We start from the raw sequence: 21,981 nt of genomic DNA, 5'->3' as shown, positions 1-21,981 counted from the left end.
CTAAAGGGAAGAGACCATAAGAGCATGTAGTTAAACAAGTTAAAATTACACAACATTGATCTCTAAGTGCAGGTGTACCTGTAGGAAAGCAATAAAAATAGGATTAACTAAAAAAGAAGAATACAACAGTTTAAATCAGCTACCACTAACCAACAAGAGCAACAGTCTAAGCAAGAGTCATTGTGAACCTTGAGGAAACTAGCGTTGGATTCAGCAAACCATTCCTAAGTACCATTGTACTCCCGGAACAAGTGCGTCTTGAGCCTTCTCTTGAAGGTGGAGAGACAGTCCGTGTCTCTGATGGAGGTGGGGAGTTGATTCCACCACCGGGGTGCCAGGCAGGAGAAGAGCTTGTGCTGGGACCGGGCGGTCTTGAGAGGTGGGACCACCAGGCGGTTGTCTGAAGAAGACCGTAGGTGGCGGGTGGGGGTGTAAGGCTGCAGGAGAGACTTGATGTAGTCGGGCGCAGTTCCATTCACTGCTCGGAAGGTCAGTACCAGGGTCTTGAATCTGATGCGGGCCGTTATGGGTAGCCAGTGGAGGGAGATGAGGAGCGGGGTAACGTGGGAGCGTCTGGGTAGATTGTAGACCAGACGGGCCGCTGCGTTCTGAATTCTCTGAAGAGGGCGGGTTGCGCATGATGGGAGACCGGCGAGCAGCGAGTTGCAGTAGTCCAACTTGGAGAGGTTAATGACTATAATTCTTATTTACACATTAATGTTTCCCGTATTTATTGTAATCTTACACAAAACATAATTTTATGCTCAATTTAATCCACACTTTTGTTATGCGTTACCGTAAATATCATGGCTGTACAACTAAGAAAATGTCCCTCAGATTCAAAATTCTAATACATTTAAAGCAAGTTTTGATAATAAATCAATCATTAAAGCTTAATAATAATTTAATGGCTCTGGTCGGTATACAGACAAGAAAGATGTTGCCAATGTAAAAGGACTGCTGGGCTTGTATGGATTTCAAAATCAAATCTGTCCTACATGACGGAACGTGTAGTGCATGGGCAAAGTAACAATCGCAAACTACGCGTTGTAGTTTGCATAGTGTGCATTGTTTGCATGTTATTTATTGGAGTCATCTGAGCTACATACTTGTGTGTAATTACACATTTCCAATGAAGAATATTGACACATTTATTTTACGGACAAACGTTCTGTATAAAAAGTATGTTTGAATGCTACACATGATGACGTACAAAAACGTCATAATGGTGTATATTCATACTTAAATGAAACATTACACAGCTACATCACATTTCTTCTGAACAAGCAGGTGAATAGTAACTTGAAGACTTGTAGTACAAGCTTTCTCAGAAGACTTTCTCAGGCTCTTCAGACAATTTTGTGCTTTTTGGTGAGTAATTCTTATTTACACATTAATGTTTCCCCTACTTATTGTAATCTTACATGTAAAACTTTTGTAATCCACACTTTTGTTATGCAGTTACTGTCAATTTCATCGCATCAAATACATTTTAAGCAAGTTTAGATTTTTTGTGTGTTTTGTTATAACTGACCACATCAATAAAAAGAGACTCAAGACTCAGTCTACAAATGGCCTGTAAATCAAACCTCAACAGCATTGGAGTTACAAAAGTTACAAGTTTTCTCTCTCAATTGCTTCACAGCCAATCATTGTGTGCCGAAACCAAACTCTTCCAGTCAGGACTGGTTAGAGAAATGGACAACGCAGAAATGGTAAGAGCCTAATAATATCAACTTAAATGTCAATGTTTAAACAGCAAACATGGTCAAATACCTCTCTGAGTGATTGTGTCTCTAATGTAGGAAGTTGACCATGATGGGAAAACTATCCAAGAGGTGGAAACTAATTGGAAAAATCAGGATGATCTTTCACTTCATTCCTTTGATGAGGCAGATTATCTGGTCAGTAATTTATGCATAGCGATAAGTGAAAGGAATGACACAGAATTGGTAAGATCCTTTTTTTACATAAACCTAAATGGTTAATCATCAAACATGGTCAAATACCTCTGAGTGACTGTGTCTCTAATGTAGGAAATGGAACGTGGTGGGAACACTATCCGTCAGTCCGTAGATTACGATGATCTCTCTCTATGTTCAGTCAGCGAGAGAGATTTTCTGGTCTGTTTGTGCATCAAAAGCATGAAGGTACATTACATTTTGAAGATAGACTGTGTGAACAATATGTTTCCATCTGACTCACAGTCTGATGAGGACCGTGACCGCCAGCAGAATCCACTTCCGGATAAACGCCTGGTAGGTGTATGTGTGTGACAAAAGGTCAATGAATTGGCTTTTTCTGCTAGTGCTGCATCAGCTTTTCCCTCATTTACATTTAGTCATTTAGCAGACGCTCTTATCCAGAGCGACTTACAGTAAGTACAGGGACATTCCCCTGAGGCAAGTAGGTTGAAGTGCGTTGCCCAAGGACATAATTTCATTTGGCACGGCAGGTAATCAAACTGGAAACCTCCTGATTAATAGCCCAATTCCCTAACTGCTCAGCCATCTGACCCACGTGACCTCCCTCCCCATATGGATCTTCATATTTTAACATTTTCCCTCTCCCCTGTTCCTGCACATTGTACTCTACTTTTGGTCTCCCTAGAATCATGTTATGGATTACGAAGCCCAGGGCCTTCTTCCTTCTTCTGTGAGAGCCGTGACCGAGCCTTGCGTCTCTAATGACGTGCACCCCCCCATGCTACAAGATCAGAAAAGGCGCGACAGGCAGTCCCATGACACAAGAGTCATGAAAAGGTTCCAAAAATCCCTGGTTGCCCTGGAACAGGACCTTATGAAAGCCAAGGAGGAGCTCCTGGACACCAACGAGTACTTCGAAGAGATGTCTCGTGTGAAGAGCCAGGGAAAAGGCCTGATGGGTGCATCTCTGAGAAGACTTGTTTATAGAGTCAGAGGGAGAAGGCTCCAGAAGATTCAGGTGCAGAAGTATACGCGGGTCAACAAAGATTTCGATGCGCTGATCCAAGTGGTGATGGAGGACTGCAAAGATGATATCAATCTGACGGGCCTAGAGAACTGGCAGAGAGAGGTTAAGAGGCTGCACATGGCCTGCAGGGCCTGTACTGAGAGGATCCCATCACCCGAGGTGTGTCGTTCCCCACCACAGATCCAACCCTCTCAGGAAGAGAAGTCCTCCATCCAGCGCGTTGTAAGTAATTAGTACAGACCTACTATACGTATTCATTTATTCAGCTATTGTTTGATTCACGGTGTGGCATGGCACTGTTTGTTGATTATCATCCTACAGAGCAATATCCCAGGTCCCACAGGCCAAAAGGTTATGTCTTGTCTTGTGACTCTGTCCCCCCAGGATCTATCTGAGACAGAGATCACTCCTGTGGTCCCCCGCATTGAGGATGCCATTGAATCCCTCCCTCTGACTCCTCCTACTCCTGAGGCCCTCCTGCCCAACCTGCAGCTTCCCCGGGCTTTGACTCCCCTCCACCGTGTCACTGTTGGAGTTGTGACTCCTACGTGGCCTGAGTCTCTGCCTGCTGTGGAGTATTTACCCCTTCTTCGTCTGGCACCAATTACCCACTTGAGTGCTGATGTAAAGAAGCTGCTCCAAGGAGGACTGGAAGGGCTCCAGCAGGTAGGTCATTATCATCACAGGCAAATATATGATGATATTCACTGTTAAAGCATAAATACATTTAAGTTAATTAAATACATTGCGGACTAATGAGGCTGGAAAATAACCGTGATTTCATTGGTTATATTTTTTCTCAGCTCAGTGATTCATCCATGTAAGCTTGTGTTCTGCTTTCAGGATGTGATGGAGGAGAAGAAGACTGGCAAAGGGGAGAAGAAGAAGAGTTGCAGAGGGGAGAAGAAGGCCAAAACCCAGCGGCATGTCAAACCACTGCTTGTGTTGGAAGCCAGCAATAAACAGCCAGAGGAATACTCTGAAACTAATGTGAAGGAGGAGAAAAAGAAAAAGAAGAATGTGGGAAATAGGTGAGGGCAGATAGCAGAAAGGCTAAATGGAGGGGGTAGTAGAATGTGGGTGAAGACAGTAAGACCCTCAGTGTAAGGATGAGAGAATGCGTACTGGTATGGCAGATTACATTTGATGTTTTTTCTTATGATTGACAGGTTTCTGCAGTGGCTGTCACGGAAACTCATATGCGGCTGTTGTTCAGATGTTTAACAAACATCATGCATGCATGCATACTCATGCTCTTTTTCTCTCTCTGTCTTTCACTACATAGACATCATGTAGACATACACACATATGACATCACACTCCACCCTTACACACACACACATTCACTCTAGCTTTCTCTCTCTCTCTCTCTCTCTCTCTCTCTCTCTCTCTCTCTCTCTCTCTCTCTCTCTCTCTCTCTCTCTCTCTCACACACACATGCACTCTCTCTCTCTCTCTCTCTCTCACACACACACACGTGCACTCTCTCTTTCTCTCTCTCTCTCTCTCTCTCTCTCTCTCTCTCTCTCTCTCTCTCTCTCTCTCTCTCTCTCTCTCTCTCTTTCTCTCTCCCACACACACATTCACTCTCTCTCTCTTTCACTACACAGAGATCATATAGACATACACACTTATGACATCATCAGTTACACACCAGACTTTGTTTTCATATCACAGATGCTTGACAAAACGTTGTTCTCAATAAAGTTAGCATTTTGTGTTTCATTTGGTATTGCTTCTTGATGGTTACAACTTGATGATTATTATTGCACTGCTTCAAGTGGGCTTGCTGTAGTGGAGATGGACTACTAGTGTTTTCTTCTGGGAGTCTGATAAAGGAAAGAATAAAAATGAATGGTCACACAGAAAAACTCCTACAAATATTGTTTCAATGTAAACTTGGCTAAATGTGTAGTCTAAACTGGACTTTGGGCCGTAGTGGACTTCCTGAAAAATCTCATTTGGCCGTCACCTAGACATTACAGAACCTTAGCAGCGAAAGTTGGATCCCTCGGCATCAAAACACTTCCTGACGTCACAGTTTGGCTCTCACAACGTATGCTGTATCTAGCCAACCAACGTGACCGTGACACATCTCCAATATTATTCAGAGGACTGGTTTTAGAACTGCTATAAGTCCACCAAACAGTCCCCAGCCGGCCTGTCAGTTTGACACAGAAAAAAGGCTAAATTTGGACACACGCTTATCGGCCAGAACTTGTCGAGATTGTCAAAAGTGGAAGAAAACACGGTTATCATTCTCAACGTTACTTTTCAGAACTAGTCTAGAAGAGGACGGCGGGGAGGGGTGGTTATTTTATAATCTGGTGGATGGCTTTACATTCGGACCATTACGAAACGTCCAACACAACACTGTTTTATATTTGGACCATTACGTCATACAGGGGTATCATTCAAGCGCGGTCTCGTGTGTCCTTCAGGACAGGAACCATTAGGCCTACTGCCTGCTTTCACTTCATCAGCATAAACTGCCCCTGTCCATCGGCCTAAACAGAGCTTTGTCACCTTGACTGCTGACAATATGTAGGCTTGGTCAACAGCATTCTGTCATCCGGAACAAGTAGCTTTATTGTAAGAGAGATATGTTGAAATGCAATTCCTCAAAATGTTCAGTGTTTTCTTTAGGGAACTGAATTCTTGTAGATTGAATTGAAGGTTCTCACCAAAGATTTTCTACTACATAGGCCTTCTCTCACCTCAGAGGAATGCAATTTCCACGTCATACACAACTGTAAAGCCTCCATCCATCTAAATTAAGATTGCAAAAATAATCTATACTGTAAATACACTTACCACTCTTACAATAGATACCTCAACCTGACCTCTAAAAGGGTCAAGCAAACAATAATCACATCTAGAAAAAAACATTGACCCTGCAGTTGCAGCACAATTTAGTATGTCCCACCACTACCAATCTACTGCACTAATTAATCTTATTGATTACACCTCGTCAACTAAACAGAGAGAATCATTAACGTTTTATTGGAACTTGAAACAAGAATGAAATGAGTTGGTGTAGCTCTGATGAAAGATCCACCTTGAACATTGTGCGTCTAGTGTAGGTATATAGGATAAGAGAAACATGCCATTCACTGAAGTTCAGTGGGGTCACTCATGTTATTGGTATGCATTCTGGCTCGTGTGTGAGCTGTAGCTAAATTAGAGTAGGGAAGCCAACGCCTTGATGGTCAAGGGGTCCCTGAAGAGGGCTTTAAAGGACCAGAGGACTTACAGAACCGTCAGCTTCTTTATCTTACCTAACAAACAGGGACACAGTTGTTTGATAAACATGGCAACTGCAAATAAACTGCTGTGGTTATGTCTGGTCAAGTGAGAGTTTCATAATACCAGAGTCTTGAAAAATATATTTGCACCATCACAAAAACACTCAGTGTTAGGTTTTTATTAAAGATCATTTGACATAAAATATATTACATGTAACAGAAAACCTTGCTACAAACCACTACAGTATATAGGTATGATGTTTATTATTTACTCTCTCTGTTAAGTCTAGTGATTTCTGTCCAGCAAAGGAATTTGTGAGAACTCGGACAGACTATGACAGAGGTGCACTTTGTCATCGTCCTTTGACTGTAACAAGACAGTTGGTTGGAGTGCATACATACAGTACTTGAACACAAGTTGTAAACTTAGGCAGGAGGGTTTAAAAAAAGGAAATCAGGGTGCTTTGCTATTACTTTGGTATGGATGGTACATACAGTATTACACTGACAGTATAAAAGTGGGGTATTGCACTGCATTGTTCCTTTTGTTCTAGGTATTAAAAAAGCATCACAGATAAATACAAATTGCCCTTTAAGTGCACTTATTGGTTCACTCAACAAAAAACAAGTAGCTGTACATTTCAATGTGCAAGTTTACTAACAAACGCTGGAGGACCATGAAACATTAGTGACCACAGTTCTAAAATGACACACCAACACTGGTTATCCTCATCCCCCAAAGTGCATACGTGTTGTGTGACTTGCCCTGGGTTGTGCATGCTTCTGCAGAATTTCCCGACCCTTCTCACAGCCACTTGCAATAATGAGGCTGCAGCAGAGGGTATCCTACCTCCTTTTAGCTTCCCCTACATTATCCCTCCCCTCTGATCTGTCCATCCTAGCGTCAGCACTGATCTGCACAGACACCAGGGGTGGCGTTGGCCTCCCTGCCGGCGGTTCTCCCGTGGGAGGGGGAGAGCGGCTGAGAGGATCCCGTTCTGCAGAGACAGCAGCAGCTACACAGCAGCATGAACAGGCGTGAGCGGATGGGTTGAGTACACAACACAAACATGATGCAGTTGGCTGCCCCCTGGAAAGTATTTCCAATGCCCTGAAAACACACGGACATTGTGTTGAGGCAGGTTGTAAAACAGGATTGAAGATTGAAAATGAAGAACAGTCAAAAATATTGTAAATAAGCATAATAAGAGGCAGTTCAACTGTAACTGAACTTACATGCAGAGTGACCAGCACTGGGTTTTGTCGGGCAGGGGAGTCCACCAACATCAGTATGAAGCGGATGGTGCTCCATATACGCAGGACGATGAAGATGATGGGGATTAAGGTCAACTTCCTGTCCGCCATGGAGGACAGGGAGTTGGACAGAGGGCTGGCGGCCAGGATAGGCCTGTACTCTGACAGTGCAGCATGCTGCATCATAAAACACATATGATTTAGGTTTACTATATTTACACACATTAGGTTTACTATATTTTAGATTATCATAGATCTATGTTCTGTGTACTTATATGTCATGTTATGCCAGGTTGTTGTGAATTTTCTTGTACTAACAATTTCAGTGCACAGTCTAACCCTGTGTTGTTCTGTGCATCTGACAATAAAAGACTTGAACTTGATATGAACTTTAGTAACTAGCAATAAGGATGATAGACAGACTCACTTAAACTTATATGACCTGTTAAAGGGACATTACACTCATCATTTCAGAACAGAAGCCTTTTTAATTTGGCTGTTATTTCATTCTTCTGAGGTGGAGGCTCTCTGATCCAGATGTAGCTAAACTCAGAACATACTGTGACAGGAGAGTGAACCAGATCCTCACCGCTCTGTAGATGTGTCTTTTGATGAGGACGTAGAGGATTGGCAGTGTGATGTATGCCAGGAACTCCCAGATCTTTCCCGTTAGAAGCATCCACAAGACAGGGTCAGGAGCACTGATGCTCACCCAACACCAGCCCACAGACACCTCAGATGCGTCATAGCCAATCCTGTGGAGGCTCAAGGCTGCAACAGTGATGCCCAGGGGAATGCCCCAGCTGAGTGAGAAGCATTAAGCAACAACATGAAGTACTCTGTCTCTAGACTAGCATGAAGCATTAAGCAACAACATGAAGTACTCTGTCTCTAGACTAGCATGAAGCATTAAGCAACAACATGAAGTACTCTGTCTCTAGACTAGCATGAAGCATTAAGCAACAACATGAAGTACTCTGTCTCTAGACTAGCATGAAGCATTAAGCAACAACATGAAGTACTCTGTCTCTAGACTAGCATGAAGCATTAAGCAACAACATGAAGTACTCTGTCTCTAGACTAGCATGAAGCATTAAGCAACAACATGAAGTACTCTGTCTCTAGACTAGCATGAAGCATTAAGCAACAACATGAAGTACTCTGTCTCTAGACTAGCATGAAGCATTAAGCAACAACATGAAGTACTCTGTCTCTAGACTAGCATGAAGCATTAAGCAACAACATGAAGTACTCTGTCTCTAGACTAGCATGAAGCATTAAGCAACAACATGAAGTCAACTCTTTTTGGGTGGCGAGCTTATACTGGAGAACAGGACAATCAGCACTTCATATAACATCATCACTACGATTAAACTATCCTAGGATTTAGGTTTCTACACAATTTTTTTTAAAGCTTGAGAATTTTTTTTATTGTGACCAACTCTGTCTCTAGACTAGCGCCTACTTCACAGTCGCCTTTATTTATCGATTTTGTTTATATGGGTGGATATGGAGACTTTATTGGGATATCAATACTGCATGTTTTATTCTACAGTTCAGATGGAGCTAAAGGTTTGAATACAGAGTGTGACAGCATGCAGCCTCTCTTTTAGCAATAATGTAAAATAATAAGACTCCTTGGAAAATTATCATTGAAGATCAACTTGAGTTCAGTGCTTTAATATTTCATAGCCTTCATTTAAAAGTAAATAATTGAACATGATGTGTATGTGAATGTTGCACTGCTCCTGTTAATAGGCAGATTTACATCTTTCAATCATAAAAAGCAGCATGACTGTTCAGCATGTTGAGTTCAGTGAATGGCTCTGTTGTGCTGATTCACTGGCCTCTTAAAAATTCAACATGATTAGAATAGCACAACAAAGCATGCTTTGATTTAAACTGTGTTATGTGTCATTCTATATTTATTTGTAAATGCACTAATTTGAATACGGGTTTGTACGAAATAGCTCGTGTTTACTTGGTTTAACTTGTAAATCAGGATTAAATAGAATGTATGCAGGGGATCAAGGATGATCTGGGCTCTCTTTTTCTTAAGTGTTTAAAGAGTCAACCCGACTACTACTTGAAGGTGATTCAATGTAAACAGCACATGATCAACCTTTTGAGTACCATGTTTGACATAAATACAATAAATTACAAATTTAATACAAGATGAGCAACACTTAAAATAATTAATTATGAATGTCAGATGCAAATCAACAACAATGTACTAAATCCATGCTTGGATTAAATTAGGAAAAGTAAAAAATAAATAAATAAAAACATTAATACATTTCGCATGATTTGTCAGATATTGGACCTTTAACATAAGACCATGATAATTATTACAATCACCTATCAAATGAATATGTGAAGTTGTTAATATCCTACAATAGTGTGTACGCAGCAAACCCACCTGATAAAGTGAAAATACAGCACCAAGCTATCAGCAAGTCTTTGACTGGTCTTCACGATAAAAATGTACAGGTAGATAGCGATAGCCACAGTCCAGAAAAACGAGCTTGTGTTTGAAAAAGTGGAAATTGCTCCTTGCACGATACAGCCAACAGAGTCGGTCTTAAAAACATTCCAAACTCCGTACGCGTATGAGACGGCAGACAAAAAATCTGCGATCGACAGGAACACTAAAAGTTTTCGTGGGGTAGTTCTCAAATCTGGCCAAATTATGTATGTGAAAATTATAAGGAAAGATCCCAAAGATGAGAAGGCACAAGAAATTAGAACAAGTATCTGCTCAGAGACGTACACAACAGTCTGATTTTCAGCAGCCATAACTGCGCGGCAGGCTACGTCTTACCAACTGAACTCCAAACGAATCAAATCAACTTCACTCAACAAAGCTAACAATCCTCCAAGACAAAAATCATCAAAATAGTCTACTGTATAACTGAGATAAGTACTCCATCTTGCATTACGTCCGTAAACAATTCCCCCCTTTTTGAAACAGAAACTTTTTAAATAGAGAAACTCTCAGTCTGATGTGTTAATCTGAGAGAACCTATATTTTGGCCAGTACAATTTAAAGTCATTCTGAATCTAAAGAGGAAGCTCGACAATAGTTATACGCGAATGTTAATTTAACCCCTTCCTGCCACTGCCACTGAGACATTTACCCGGAACACAAACTCGTCTGACTGGTAAGCCAGTTGTTAGAAAGCATGGGACAATTGTGGCATGTTTGGATGTCGCTCAAATGAACCAACGCACAAAATAGAAAAGTGTAATCGTGACTTCTGGTGAAAACAGATTTTCACACCAGTGACTCTACTACATTTTCACTACACATAACTAAAGTCCAAAAACTGTTTAGTGAAGAAGTGTTTATGCATATAATAACATTCTATGGGTAAATAAACTCTAGTGTTAAATTACCACAAATGTTCTGACAGTACTTTATTGATCCTTAAGGGAAATTGCTGTTTCAGCAGGCAAGTCGTTTTTACTGATCCAGTAGCCTACATAGAAACATTTGGATGTAAGTGTCTGCTAAATGACTAAATGTAAATGTAAGTAATATATCACTTTATGTTACATAAAGCTGCTCACTAAAACACTGTATTGTGGCTTTTCAAGACATTATTGTCAAACTTGGTGTGACCATTTTTATTGCAAGGCAGCCAAAGTCCCATTTATTGTCATAGGCAAGTAATCAGTTTGGAATCTGCGCCATTTCTAACAAGCGACTTAATTCCTCCCTTTATAGTCTTCAAATATGTTACCCGATAGATACCATTGAGAATCATTTTGGAGCTGTTCCTTCTGTCCTAGACATGCTGCAGCAGAGTAAAACAGGCTTATTGTGCTTGCAGCAATGCAGTGCCATTGTGGTTTGCAGAGGACTGCAGTGTTCTGTTAGCCTATATGTCTTATTCTGCAGACAGCACGTCTGAATAACGATCTAATGCCTGAATCAATAATCTTCTTACAGCCCTGCTTCCACTTCATTTCACAGTCCCAAGACTAAAATACAAGCATGTTCTTGATTTGTATTGGGAAACCACAAAGACTGTGGCACGAGATACCACAAAGACTGTGGCACGAGATACCACAAAGACTGTGGCACGAGATACCACAAAGACTGTGGCACGAGATACCACAAAGACTGTGGCACGAGATACCACAAAGACTGTGGCACGAGATACCACAAAGACTGTGGCACGAGATACCACAAAGACTGCGGCCTCAGAAGGGTTGTATTATTTTTATAACTTGTATTATTGTTTTTATGTATTTTATGTAAAGCACCTTGAGCTGCAATTCTTGTAAGAAATGTGTTATATAAATAGTCTTATTATTAATTATTTATTTTGAAAAATAGTTTTTAAAGATACTATCCTCTACCTACAGCATATGTATTAAGGAGATTCTTCAGAAATTTCACAGACAGTGCCTGTTTCTATTCTCATACTTCTAATTTGTTTTACGATAACCTTTCAGCCTAAGTATGTCTACATCTGATACTTAAACAAACTCATGTAATCGTGACGTTGGACTGATGTCGATGTTAGCTGTGACTAATCTACACTCAGAGAGGGTTTGTACCTGTGATGAAATACTCTGCACTGACTGAATGTAGCCACATTTTATCATCATACAAAACTGTGCCAACATTAGCTTGAAGGAAAAGGGAGAAAAGGACAATTGTAGATACAGTCAAGAAATAGCCAATTGAATATTTTTATTTTACAATGACAAGCAAAACATATATAGTTGACAAATACATTTAAGTCTTTAAAAGCACAATTAAATAATACAATCTGATAGGATAATGTTAACAACAATACTATTTATGACATTTAGCAATGCAATTGAAATGATTGCCTGCTGATTATTATTATTATTATTATTATAGATACAGTTTGGGTGTGTACCGTATTGTAGAAATTGTAAATGTTGATCAAGTATCAGTAGTATAGAAAAATATGTCAATATCAGGTTGTTTGACTTGTGTCACATTTATGTTTCCAGCAAGTGCTGTAACAGGTTAAAGTGGCAGTGCCGACACTCTCTCTCTTTCTCTCCCGACACAAGATGGCACTAGTGAATTGAACCTTTCAAAACACAAATGTCTGTAATTTGAGACAATGAGTTCGGACCATTTGAAATGCTGAACATTTAGAAATACATGATTATTTGGTTCCCAAACAGCATGACGTAAACAATTCATGTTTACATATTAGCATGACATAAACGTTCACCAACTTCAGTCTACCGAGCTTTGAGAATCGGAAAAACATTCATTCGTTCCATAGACGTCATCATCAGACGCTCTAAAATCTGTTTAGGAGCACGGAAAATACGTACCACTCTCCTCCTTTCTCCGCTTCCTGTTCTCCCTCTCTGAGTGATGGACAATGACGGCCTTCTCAGTGCGAAGAGTTTCTGCGGCAGTATACTTGCTGATTGCTTCGTTCTCACTCCTCACAACAACCAGCTAAGACACTGCCAGAGAAACACCCACAAGAGCCAAATCCAACAGCATCTCCTCCTGTCTCCCCTTCTTCAGGCCAGGCCGTCTCCCTGCCACGCTACCAGCAGGGAGTCTCTGAGGCCTGTTCGTCATAGACAGGCATTACGGTCAGGTTTCACCTGATGTGAGGGATGTAAGTGAGAGAAAGGGGGATTCTTCTGTGTCCTTCAGATCCTTTGGCTGGCAGTCTGACACACTTTTTATTTTGGGGTTGTAGTCCTATGCCGGGGTTTTGTAGTCCTATGCCAGGGGACAGCAGATCTGAAAAACATCAAGGAGGTAATGGTCCATTATTCATAGTATCACTAAAAGTTTTTCTCATAGGCCTGATTTGAGCTTTTATCATAGGATAATCAGAACCATATGCCAGGTGGACTATCTGAAAACAGTGTCAACATGTATGAATGCATCATGGAAACATGATGAAATGAAGACAAACACACATACATTTTTAAAATGGTGGGACTTGAGATTTGTCGAAAATCAGGTACCAGACAAAGTGGTCCTCTAGTCCTTTAGAATAGAGGAACACTCTTTTATAGCATCACTGTACACCCCCTGATCTAAGAATAGGCTTTTCGTGAGTTACATTCTTGCAACAAGAGATTACTTGGGTTCAGCTATTATTTTCCGCATCTGTTTGTGTGTGTGTGTATTGAGGGAAATGTGTGTTCAAATTTGTGTGCAAATGTGTGTGTGTGTAGTGTTGTTGTTAGCCACACTTCACCAGAAAAGCCACACTTATACAAAGTCTGGACTTCTGGCTATCTATCTTCCATATAGCAGAGTTATATTTAGAACAGAACAGCCCCTGTGGAATATACACTTCGTTGAAGGGACAGCAGCAGCACAGATGTCACAGAGGGCCTTCACACTGGCTAGAAAGATCCAGAAGAGGAATAACTGAAGAGGGAAAAAAGAAAGGAGGATCTCGTCCTTAGACTGAGAGCCCTCCTATCAGCTAGAAGGGAGTCTACATGACAAGCATAGAATCCTATGAGGACGTTAGTGGAGAGCTATGCGGTCACTGCAATGCTGAAGCAACGTTGGAGATTGTGACCATGTGACTTGGGAATAAGAGAATTGAGGCAGTTGTTTGTGCATAGATTTTCTGTCAGGTGTTGGACCTTAGGCAGGAAGTTCCTCTTGGGAAATGTCACAGATAGTCAAGTGTTTGAAATGAGACCAAGGATCCGGTTCTTACTGTCTTCAAAAAAACATCAGGGAAAAAGTCTGTCATAAGTCAATCAGTTGCAGTTGCACCATACCACACACACGTGTAGACCTCGTGACACGCTTTCTGCCACAGTTGCTAAATGACTGCGCTGTCCCCATGTATTTTTCTCGTGAGCCAGAAGCTGGCTGCCGTGACCACATGATCACAGGAATTCCTTCCTGCTCGGGCTTGATGTAATCCCTAATACAGGATTGCAGAATGCCAGGAAAGAATCGCTTGGTAACAGGCTGCCTGCCTGCTGACTGGCTGACTACCTGCTGACTGGCTGACTGCCTGCTGACTGGCTGCTGACTGGCTGACTGGCTGCCTGCCTGCTGACTGGCTGCCTGCTGACTGGCTGACTGACTGGCTGACTGCCTGCTGACTGGCTGACTGCCTGCTGACTGGCTGACAGTCCACCCAGCTGACTGACCAGCAGACTGTCTGCCTGGCTGAGACAGAAGTCAAACCGGCATGAGGCTGCTATCAAGCCCACCATGTATCACAGATCCTTACACACAGTCATCAGCCAGAGGTTAATTTAGCCAGGCTGAGAGTTAGCAATGTTGAGCTAGCCAGGATGTGGTTCAAATGTGTTGTGAAGGCCCGTCTGGACCCTGTGGTGGACAGTTTGGGCTAGTTCCTCTCCTGCCTGAGTGGGGTTCATGTGGTGAGACTGAGGGGTTTTTTGGTGGCTAACATTTGTAATGCTGTTTTCTGTGATTTTCAGTCTAAAATATTTTGCTGAGTAAGTTTGAGGTTTTGAGAGAGCGCGTGCTACATGAGGGATATAAGATTACAACAGGACTGACCTACTGTTCACGTGCTTATGTTTCTTGTCATCAGGGGTGACCTTATGACAAGAAACTAAAAGACTGGCGAAATATATAATTTACAGTTTTGTAAAGTATCCTGGTCTTAAGTTACCTGTAACATTCACACAAGCACAGAGCGTGATGAACCCACCTCCGCTGTGGAAGATCTGTCGTCATCTCTGTCAGGCTGCTGGTTATGTGCTGAGGAGTGAACATACACATGGCTGTGATAAGACAATCTGGTTCACTTCACTTCAAGTCCTCTCTCTCTCTCTCCCCCCCCCCTCTCTCTCCCTCTCTCTCTCTAGCTTGGCATGTCTGAATTGTTACTCTGTCAGTTAGCAACACTCAGGCAGTCATGCTTCCACTCTCTACTCCTATTTTTACAGATTAATTTATCTCACACTGAACACTGACGTCACAAAACCCTCTAGACCAGCACTGCATTATTAGGTAGCTCTTCCAAGGCACATTTCAGTCTTAGACATGTATTTATTTCCCATGCAGTTTAAAGAAACCAAATGTGGACATTGCATCAGTTTTCAGTCGTGGGCATTGTATGTCAAACCGTCTTACGTGAATTATTCAGAGGCTTTTACTCACAGGCACGCACACACGCTGACTTTGACTCCTAGTTACCAGAAAACAGTGTTGCCCCAGCAACAATCTGTTACAGTGTATAGGTTACATTTGAGTACACATAGGTTGCCAGCGCTGGGCAGAATTTATTTTATACATATAGATCGAATTTGTTATAATATGAGTGAACAGATATCCTAATTAGTGGATTTTTCTTGTCAGTAGCTCACTAACTTCTCGTTCTTCTGTTACATCCAATCAAATACTATGTGTAAGACTAAATAGGACATATCTATATACTAAACTGCATGTGTTATACAAGGACATATCCTTGTAGCGAAAAGAAACAGCATCTCCCGCCCCTCTTCTTGATGGAGGTTCATGTGAGGCTGTCTTCTAAACGGTGCAGCAGTTGGTCGTATTTGGAAATTCCCTCAGAGCGCCTCCATTTTGCAAAGTATAAAACTGAATTGAGAAATGCTAAACATTGAACTCTTACCCAGTTTTTCTACATTTCCAATCCAAACTCCTGAGGTAACTGAAACAAGGCTGGATCTGAGGACACAGGCAATGTTTCAGAGCTGAAAGAAAAATAAAAAAACATGTTATTTTTTTCAATCAGTTCCTAGTATGTTTGGATCAAATCTGAGTCACTCAGGGGACTTCTGAAATGATGTGAGTTGTAACAAGATTTGTCTGTGTGGAGGTCACTGTGTCTACGTGTGATCGGTGAGTCCTTATTGTGTGTGCATGTGTGTGTTGGATGTGCATGGATTAGTGTGTACATAGTGACACTCACTATGGTTGTTACTATGGTACCCTTGGAATCAATACATTTGATATGACAAAGACATGGTCAGAAACACAAAACCGATACATTTGTATCCCACTGACACAATTCTTGAGATGTCAATATTGCCAAGAAAATAAAATAATTCATTACATGGCGTTTAAAAGTTATCCTAAAATGTTTAATCTACCTCACATACAAAATATTTTTGCCATAGACAGCAGCAGAATAAACGGTTTGTTTTAAACATGTACTATAACCAGAATTAGACAACTCACCAGTTTAGAAGCAGTGGGTTTCTATGTGTTTTCAGAACTGGAGGGGGTGGTATGCTCCATCCTCATGTTGTGACTCTCATGTTGCTGGGTTCTCCCTGTTCGGATCAGATCACACTAGCATGATGAAGTTATTGACCACAGGCCTCTCTCTCTATCTCTGTGTCTATCTCTCTCTCTCTATCTCAAGCAAGCCAGTACAAGTCAAGGCATGTCCTAACACGCCTGCCGTCTGCCATCTGAGTGTGTGAGATCTGCCTCACAGGCCACAGTGGGAGGAGCAAAGAGGAGAGACACAGAGAACTTAACATGACTCAGCCTGGGTCATTCACTGTGTTATAGTATTAGCATAGCATACATGAGGTACATGACTGGTTGCCTTGTTTGGTTACCATATCCGAGCCATGGTTACCATTACCACTCTCAGTATCTTCATGATATAATGAAAAAAAGATAAAGCCTTCTCTAAAAATGAGTCTTTAGCTGACATGCTATCTTAGAGTGCTGTGTATTACGATACTGTCACACACCATGTTCTTGTTCAAATCCAGCAAAAACGAGAAAAAGGAAAGATACCATATATGGCACGAAGGCTATCATGCAATATTTGATTAATCTTAGAACATGGTAATAAAGTGCACGTTGCCTGGTGGCATTTTCATGTGGTCTCCCTCTGCCCCCTCTACTGGCTTGTTCCATAATGCGTGGAGCCCACATCTGCATGGCACTGATGGCCTTGGCTCACTCCAGGTAACCTTCCTCATCCCCCCCCCCCCCCCCCCCCACAGCTGACATAGACTGAGTAGATGCAGCTTCAGTGAATACTCTCAATCCCCCCTTCACTGCAGCGCTGCTTAGCAAGCATGATCAGCCTGGAGGCTCAGTGGAGGCCTGGGGTGCGTAGCCTGGAACTGGAGCACTGCACACGGCAGTGGCTGCTGATTCATCAGAATTCCCCCTTTTTTTTTTTCTCTCTCTCTCGAAAAAAGTACACATTAAGTTCATGAATGATGAGAGTAGATCAAACGTGTGAAATATTAATGGTGTGAGTAAAAATGTCTAATGATCATACTTGGAGAGATCCAAACCCAGCACCAGCTAAGCATCCTAGAACGGGGCTGGGGAGAGTACTCACACTGCTACGCTAATTTGACAAATCACTAGCAAGTGAAAAAGTGAAAAAACATTAATACGTGTGCTGCATTTCTAATACTGTCCATGTAAAACGTCAAGGGAACTAAAGTATGAATGATGCATCCATGGCCGCTAGTTATTCACGAAGCCGGGTAGTAGATACTTGCGTGAGGAGGGGGTAATGTTAGTTCATCACTGCACTGGAAGTTGATCACTAGGCAGAATCCCAGAGCAGCAGAGACCAGCTCAGCAAAACTGAACTACAGCATGGTTCCCTTTCTGCTGTCTGAGCATCTGTACAGTGCTGTATATCTCACTGAAGTCACTGTTCTGCATATCCCTCCTGGGACTCCGACACTGTCAAACGTCTTTACAAAGCACACACACATTTACACGCACTGTGATGTATTGTGTTGTAAAACCAAAGCGGTCCTCATCAAAGATGGAAGGCCTGTTTGACCCACTGCAGATACCCCTTCTTTTGAAGCATGCATGCGGCACTGCCAGTAGTTGAATAAATGCCAGTGGATGCAGTTTCCTGCAGTAGTTTTGTGAAGTATATTATAGATTTATTTGGTCAGACCTTTAAATCCCCTTTCAGGGCTTAAAGTATCCTAAGTGATCCACGTGACGCATGAGCTATGTGTTTAATTCTGAGAATAAAGAACAGTCATTGAAGTTAAGTTGATTCGTATTTCTGTGTAAGACAATTATTTAAAAAATATACACATTTGTTTTATCAAACCAATGTAAAAAAACAGCCTCCCATTATCAAATTCCTGTACCATACCTGCTGTACCTGCACAAACATTTTCAGTCATTCAATAGGACATGCTATGTTCATCTGACAGGCGCCGAAGTCAGTAGTGAAGAGATGGGAAACAGGGGTGAAAGAAAGAAGAGCGAGGGAAGACAGAGGGAAGAGAGAGGGAAGAGAGGATTCCTTACCCCAGCAAGTTCAAAGCTTGCTGCATTGATTACATCATCGGGACGAAGGCAGTGGAATGGGACAATGCACCATTAGGAGGGGGGGACGAGAACCTACTTCTCGCCACTGCCTCTCTCTGAATCTCCCTACACTCACAGAGGGCACTGCTCATCTCCCCTCTATACCATACACTCTCTCTTACACACACACACACGCACACTAACACACACTCTCACACACACACACACACACACACGCTCCCCTAACTCACCCGGGTCCAGAAAGACAGCCTCGTCTTCCCGTCCTCCTCGCTCACTCAGCCAGTACATCACGTGACAGACTGGATGAATGTGTGTACTGTACGTATGTTGGAAAGACAGGTGCGCGTGTGAGTTAGTGCGCGTGTGTCCGAAGAGACTGAGAGAGAGTGTGGGTGCATGCATGCCTGTGTGCGTGTGCAACGATAGACCGGCACTGCAGGAAGTCAGTTGCTGCAGGACACTGCAGGATTGCTGCTCTGCTGCTGGCTCGCCGGCTCTGTTTTCCCCCCTCCTCTCTCTCTCTCTCTCTCTCTCTCTCTCTCTCTCTCTCTCTCTCTCTCCCTCTCTCTCTCTCTCTCTCTCTCTCTCTCTCTCTGTCTCTCTCTCTGTCTCTCTCTCTCCCTCTCTCTCTGCCTCGCTCGCTCTTCACTCAGGCAGATTGCTCAAGGAGGAGAGTGGGAGCATGTGCTGCATACTTTTTAGGAGAGGGGGGGAGATGGGGAGAGGAGGAGGGGGAGGGGGAGGGTGGGCAAAAATGAGTAAGGAGAGGGGGGAAGGCATTACAGAGGTGCGGAGCATGCTGGTGAAGCACTGTGCTCGGGGAGGGGGGGGCAGGGGGGGGGTGGCGGTTGGAAAAGGAGGAGAGTTGAGGTGCAAGGAACGTCAGGTGAGTGCGGCAATTTGCTTGCTGGCAGTGCAGCGCTGTTCATCCCCCCCCACCGCCCCCCCCCCCCCCCTCTCTCAGTGAAGAAAAAAAGAGAGAGGAAGAAAAAAAACTGCAGATGTTCACCGTGATGTCAGGCTCCCAGGCTCTGGTGTAAACGTAAGGCGAGTGTTTCGACATGTCTTTAAAGGTTACAGACTGGGTCTGCAGCAGAGAGAGCCGCACCGGAACAACTCGTCTCATAGGACGGCCTGCTGGATAGCGGCTGTGGCTCATTTTCTTTTTCAAGGTCTTAACACAGTAACCTGAGGTGAACCCAAAGATCAGGAAGCACACACACACACCACCAAAAAGACCACCGTCACAATGATCTGGATTCATCATACGCAGGTAAGCGACGCATTTCGGGAAGCCCCGGTTCCCCCTACGACACAAACTTTCACAAAGGGAGCCTACGTCATTTCATTTTCACCTTCTGTGGAGTCGCATAGCAGTTCATTCAACATGACTGCTGTCATAGGGAACCTTGACCCCACACTAGACAGAGATCACAAGGAGAGGTGGGCAGAGATCTGCGACTGTCATAGAACACATGTCTGGAAGCCTGAGTTCTGCAGTACTCTGAGAATTATGACCTCTTTCGTCTGCCTGGTCTTAGACACAGACTCACTATGGACACTGCACTATCTGTTGTACATCCAGGACACACGCACTTCAAGCTCTTTACAGTGACAGTTCACAAGCAACTCTTTACAAGTTTTCCTTCACTGTATCAAAGTAAATTGTATTTAGCATCTCTCTCTCCTGCTTTCTCTCTCTTTCTTTCTCTCTCACACACACACAGACACACACACACTTTTACCCCACTCGCATGTTTAAAAACTTCATCAAGCTTTTTACTCTGTTCAAGACTTACATTTCCTGGTATACGCAGAACCTCATTTGACTGTAATACAACTTCTAGACTGCAGTCTCTCTGTCCCATGCAGGCCACTGTAACCTCATTCTCAGAGTTGCTTCAGCAATGATCCTGTACCGTCAGAACACGTCTGAGAGGGCTAATACTACACATGAAACACTCTACCTATGTTCCACCCAGAGACCCTCGGCAAATTATATTTAACCAAAGTCATTAAGACATTGACACGAGACACTCTAGGACAACTGCACTTTTCCAACGCTTGCAAAGGTTAAAAGAAGGTTCTCTCATTGTTTTATCTCAGTGTTTTAATTCTCTATGTCCTGAGTCATTCCTAAAGGCCAGTCCTATCAAATGGCCGGTCCCCTCTGACACGCTCCTTCTATTTAAAGCCTGTGCCATGTGTTAAACATGGATGAGAGAGCAGTTGAGGCGAACCGCTAACTGGCTGGTGCAGGGACTGTGACACTGATCAGACCGAGCCTGCTAGAGGCTTACACTGCAGGCATAGATACAGTTACCCATCAGTCTAGGCCCCTTTAAGAACACAGTATCGCATACACACAGAGAGAGTGAGAGGTAAACAGAAATGATAACAGCATTAGAGGAGAATAAAGCTGTCTCTAAGCAACCACAGTAAAGAACTGGCTAAGATGAGCATAAATAATGGGGATGCATCATGCAAGCCAAAAGAGCTAGGAGACAAACTTCTCTATACTCACTCTTTACCACTTCAGGCTGGATGGAGGATGCTGCCCGGGTTTGTGGTGTGCTTCCATGGCGTGGCAAAGTTGACTGCAGCACTGCCTCCTGAACAGAATGACATTGTTTGCACTCTCCCTCTCCCCCTTCTCTCTCTCTCTTTCTCTGCCTCCTCCTCCTCCTTCTCCTCTGTGCTCTCGCTCGCTCGCCCCTCCTCCTCCTCCTCCTCGCACGCTCGCTGGCAGCACAAACTGCACCGCTCAGCAGTGTTTCCCCCTCTGCCGCAGCACATCCTGCATGAGCTCTGCGTATCTGAGTGGGACGGGACTTTTAAAGGGGAACGCAACCTCCAGGGTCAGTGTGTGTGTCTGTGTGTGTGTGTGTGCGCTGCACATCCTTAGGTCCACCCCCTCCCACAATTCCTCAACACCACCCACCACCCCTACCCCCATGGAGCAGCATCAGGGTTACCGGTTCCCTCACAAGAGACTCCCTCCCTTTACCCCTCCTCCTCTCTTCTCCTCTCCTTTCCTCCACCCCCAACCCCTCCCCACCATCAGCACCTTCACCACCACCACCAACACCACCCCTTTTATTTGTTTTCACTGTAAAGCGAAACCCATCCTGTGTAAATGACAGTTCTCAATGGGCAACAGTCTTTTTCAGCGATGCCACCTCTGATTCTCTCATGAAGGTCTTATGCCATAATATCTCTCACTTCTCCTGAATGCCCCGAATAGACGGTTTGTCTCCA

At 43.2% G+C, this 21,981-nt stretch overlaps 1 protein-coding gene and 1 long non-coding RNA gene across 3 annotated transcripts; both read right to left on the bottom strand.

Annotated features, from left to right (window-relative positions):
• Positions 1 to 6,360: 6,360 nt before the first annotated feature.
• Positions 6,361 to 10,700, bottom strand: gpr157 (G protein-coupled receptor 157). Of its 2 annotated transcripts, none has more exons than XM_047040880.1 (4): positions 9,871 to 10,700; positions 8,041 to 8,222; positions 7,434 to 7,628; positions 6,361 to 7,308 (listed from the first exon to the last, which is right to left on the bottom strand). In XM_047040880.1, exons 2-4 carry the CDS (start codon positions 8,128 to 8,130, stop codon positions 7,102 to 7,104), a joined length of 492 nt encoding a protein of 163 aa, XP_046896836.1. In that variant the 5' UTR covers positions 8,131 to 8,222; positions 9,871 to 10,700; the 3' UTR covers positions 6,361 to 7,101. The 2 variants fall into 2 exon arrangements, with proteins under 2 accessions (XP_046896836.1, XP_046896835.1); XM_047040879.1 differs by having other exon boundaries at positions 8,041 to 8,254; positions 9,871 to 10,668.
• A 997-nt stretch (positions 10,701 to 11,697) lies between these two features.
• LOC124480808 lies at positions 11,698 to 21,456 on the bottom strand. Its single transcript, XR_006957582.1, has 5 exons — positions 21,248 to 21,456; positions 16,624 to 16,718; positions 16,055 to 16,136; positions 15,128 to 15,177; positions 11,698 to 13,206 (listed from the first exon to the last, which is right to left on the bottom strand). It is a non-coding gene; the product is annotated as an uncharacterized LOC124480808 (long non-coding RNA).
• Between the last annotated feature and the right edge of the window lie 525 nt (positions 21,457 to 21,981).

This window comes from Hypomesus transpacificus, chromosome 18 (genome assembly GCF_021917145.1).
Source record: "Hypomesus transpacificus isolate Combined female chromosome 18, fHypTra1, whole genome shotgun sequence".
In the NCBI taxonomy this organism is placed as follows: domain Eukaryota; kingdom Metazoa; phylum Chordata; class Actinopteri; order Osmeriformes; family Osmeridae; genus Hypomesus; species Hypomesus transpacificus.
The sequence above is the reverse complement of the archived record's forward strand: the minus strand, read 5'-3'. Positions and strand labels throughout refer to the sequence as shown.

Excerpts from the sequence above, each read along its gene's own strand:
- gpr157 (XM_047040879.1), bottom strand. The coding sequence starts at position 10,247 with ATGGCTGCTGAAAATCAGACTGTTGTGTACGTCTCTGAGCAGATACTT. Across the intron at positions 8,255-9,870 it reads CTGTATTTTCACTTTATCAG|CTGGGGCATTCCCCTGGGCA; the intron begins GTGGGTTTGCTG and ends CTTCTCACTCAG. Across the intron at positions 7,309-7,433 it reads CAGTGCTGGTCACTCTGCAT|GGCATTGGAAATACTTTCCA; the intron begins GTAAGTTCAGTT and ends GTGTGTTTTCAG.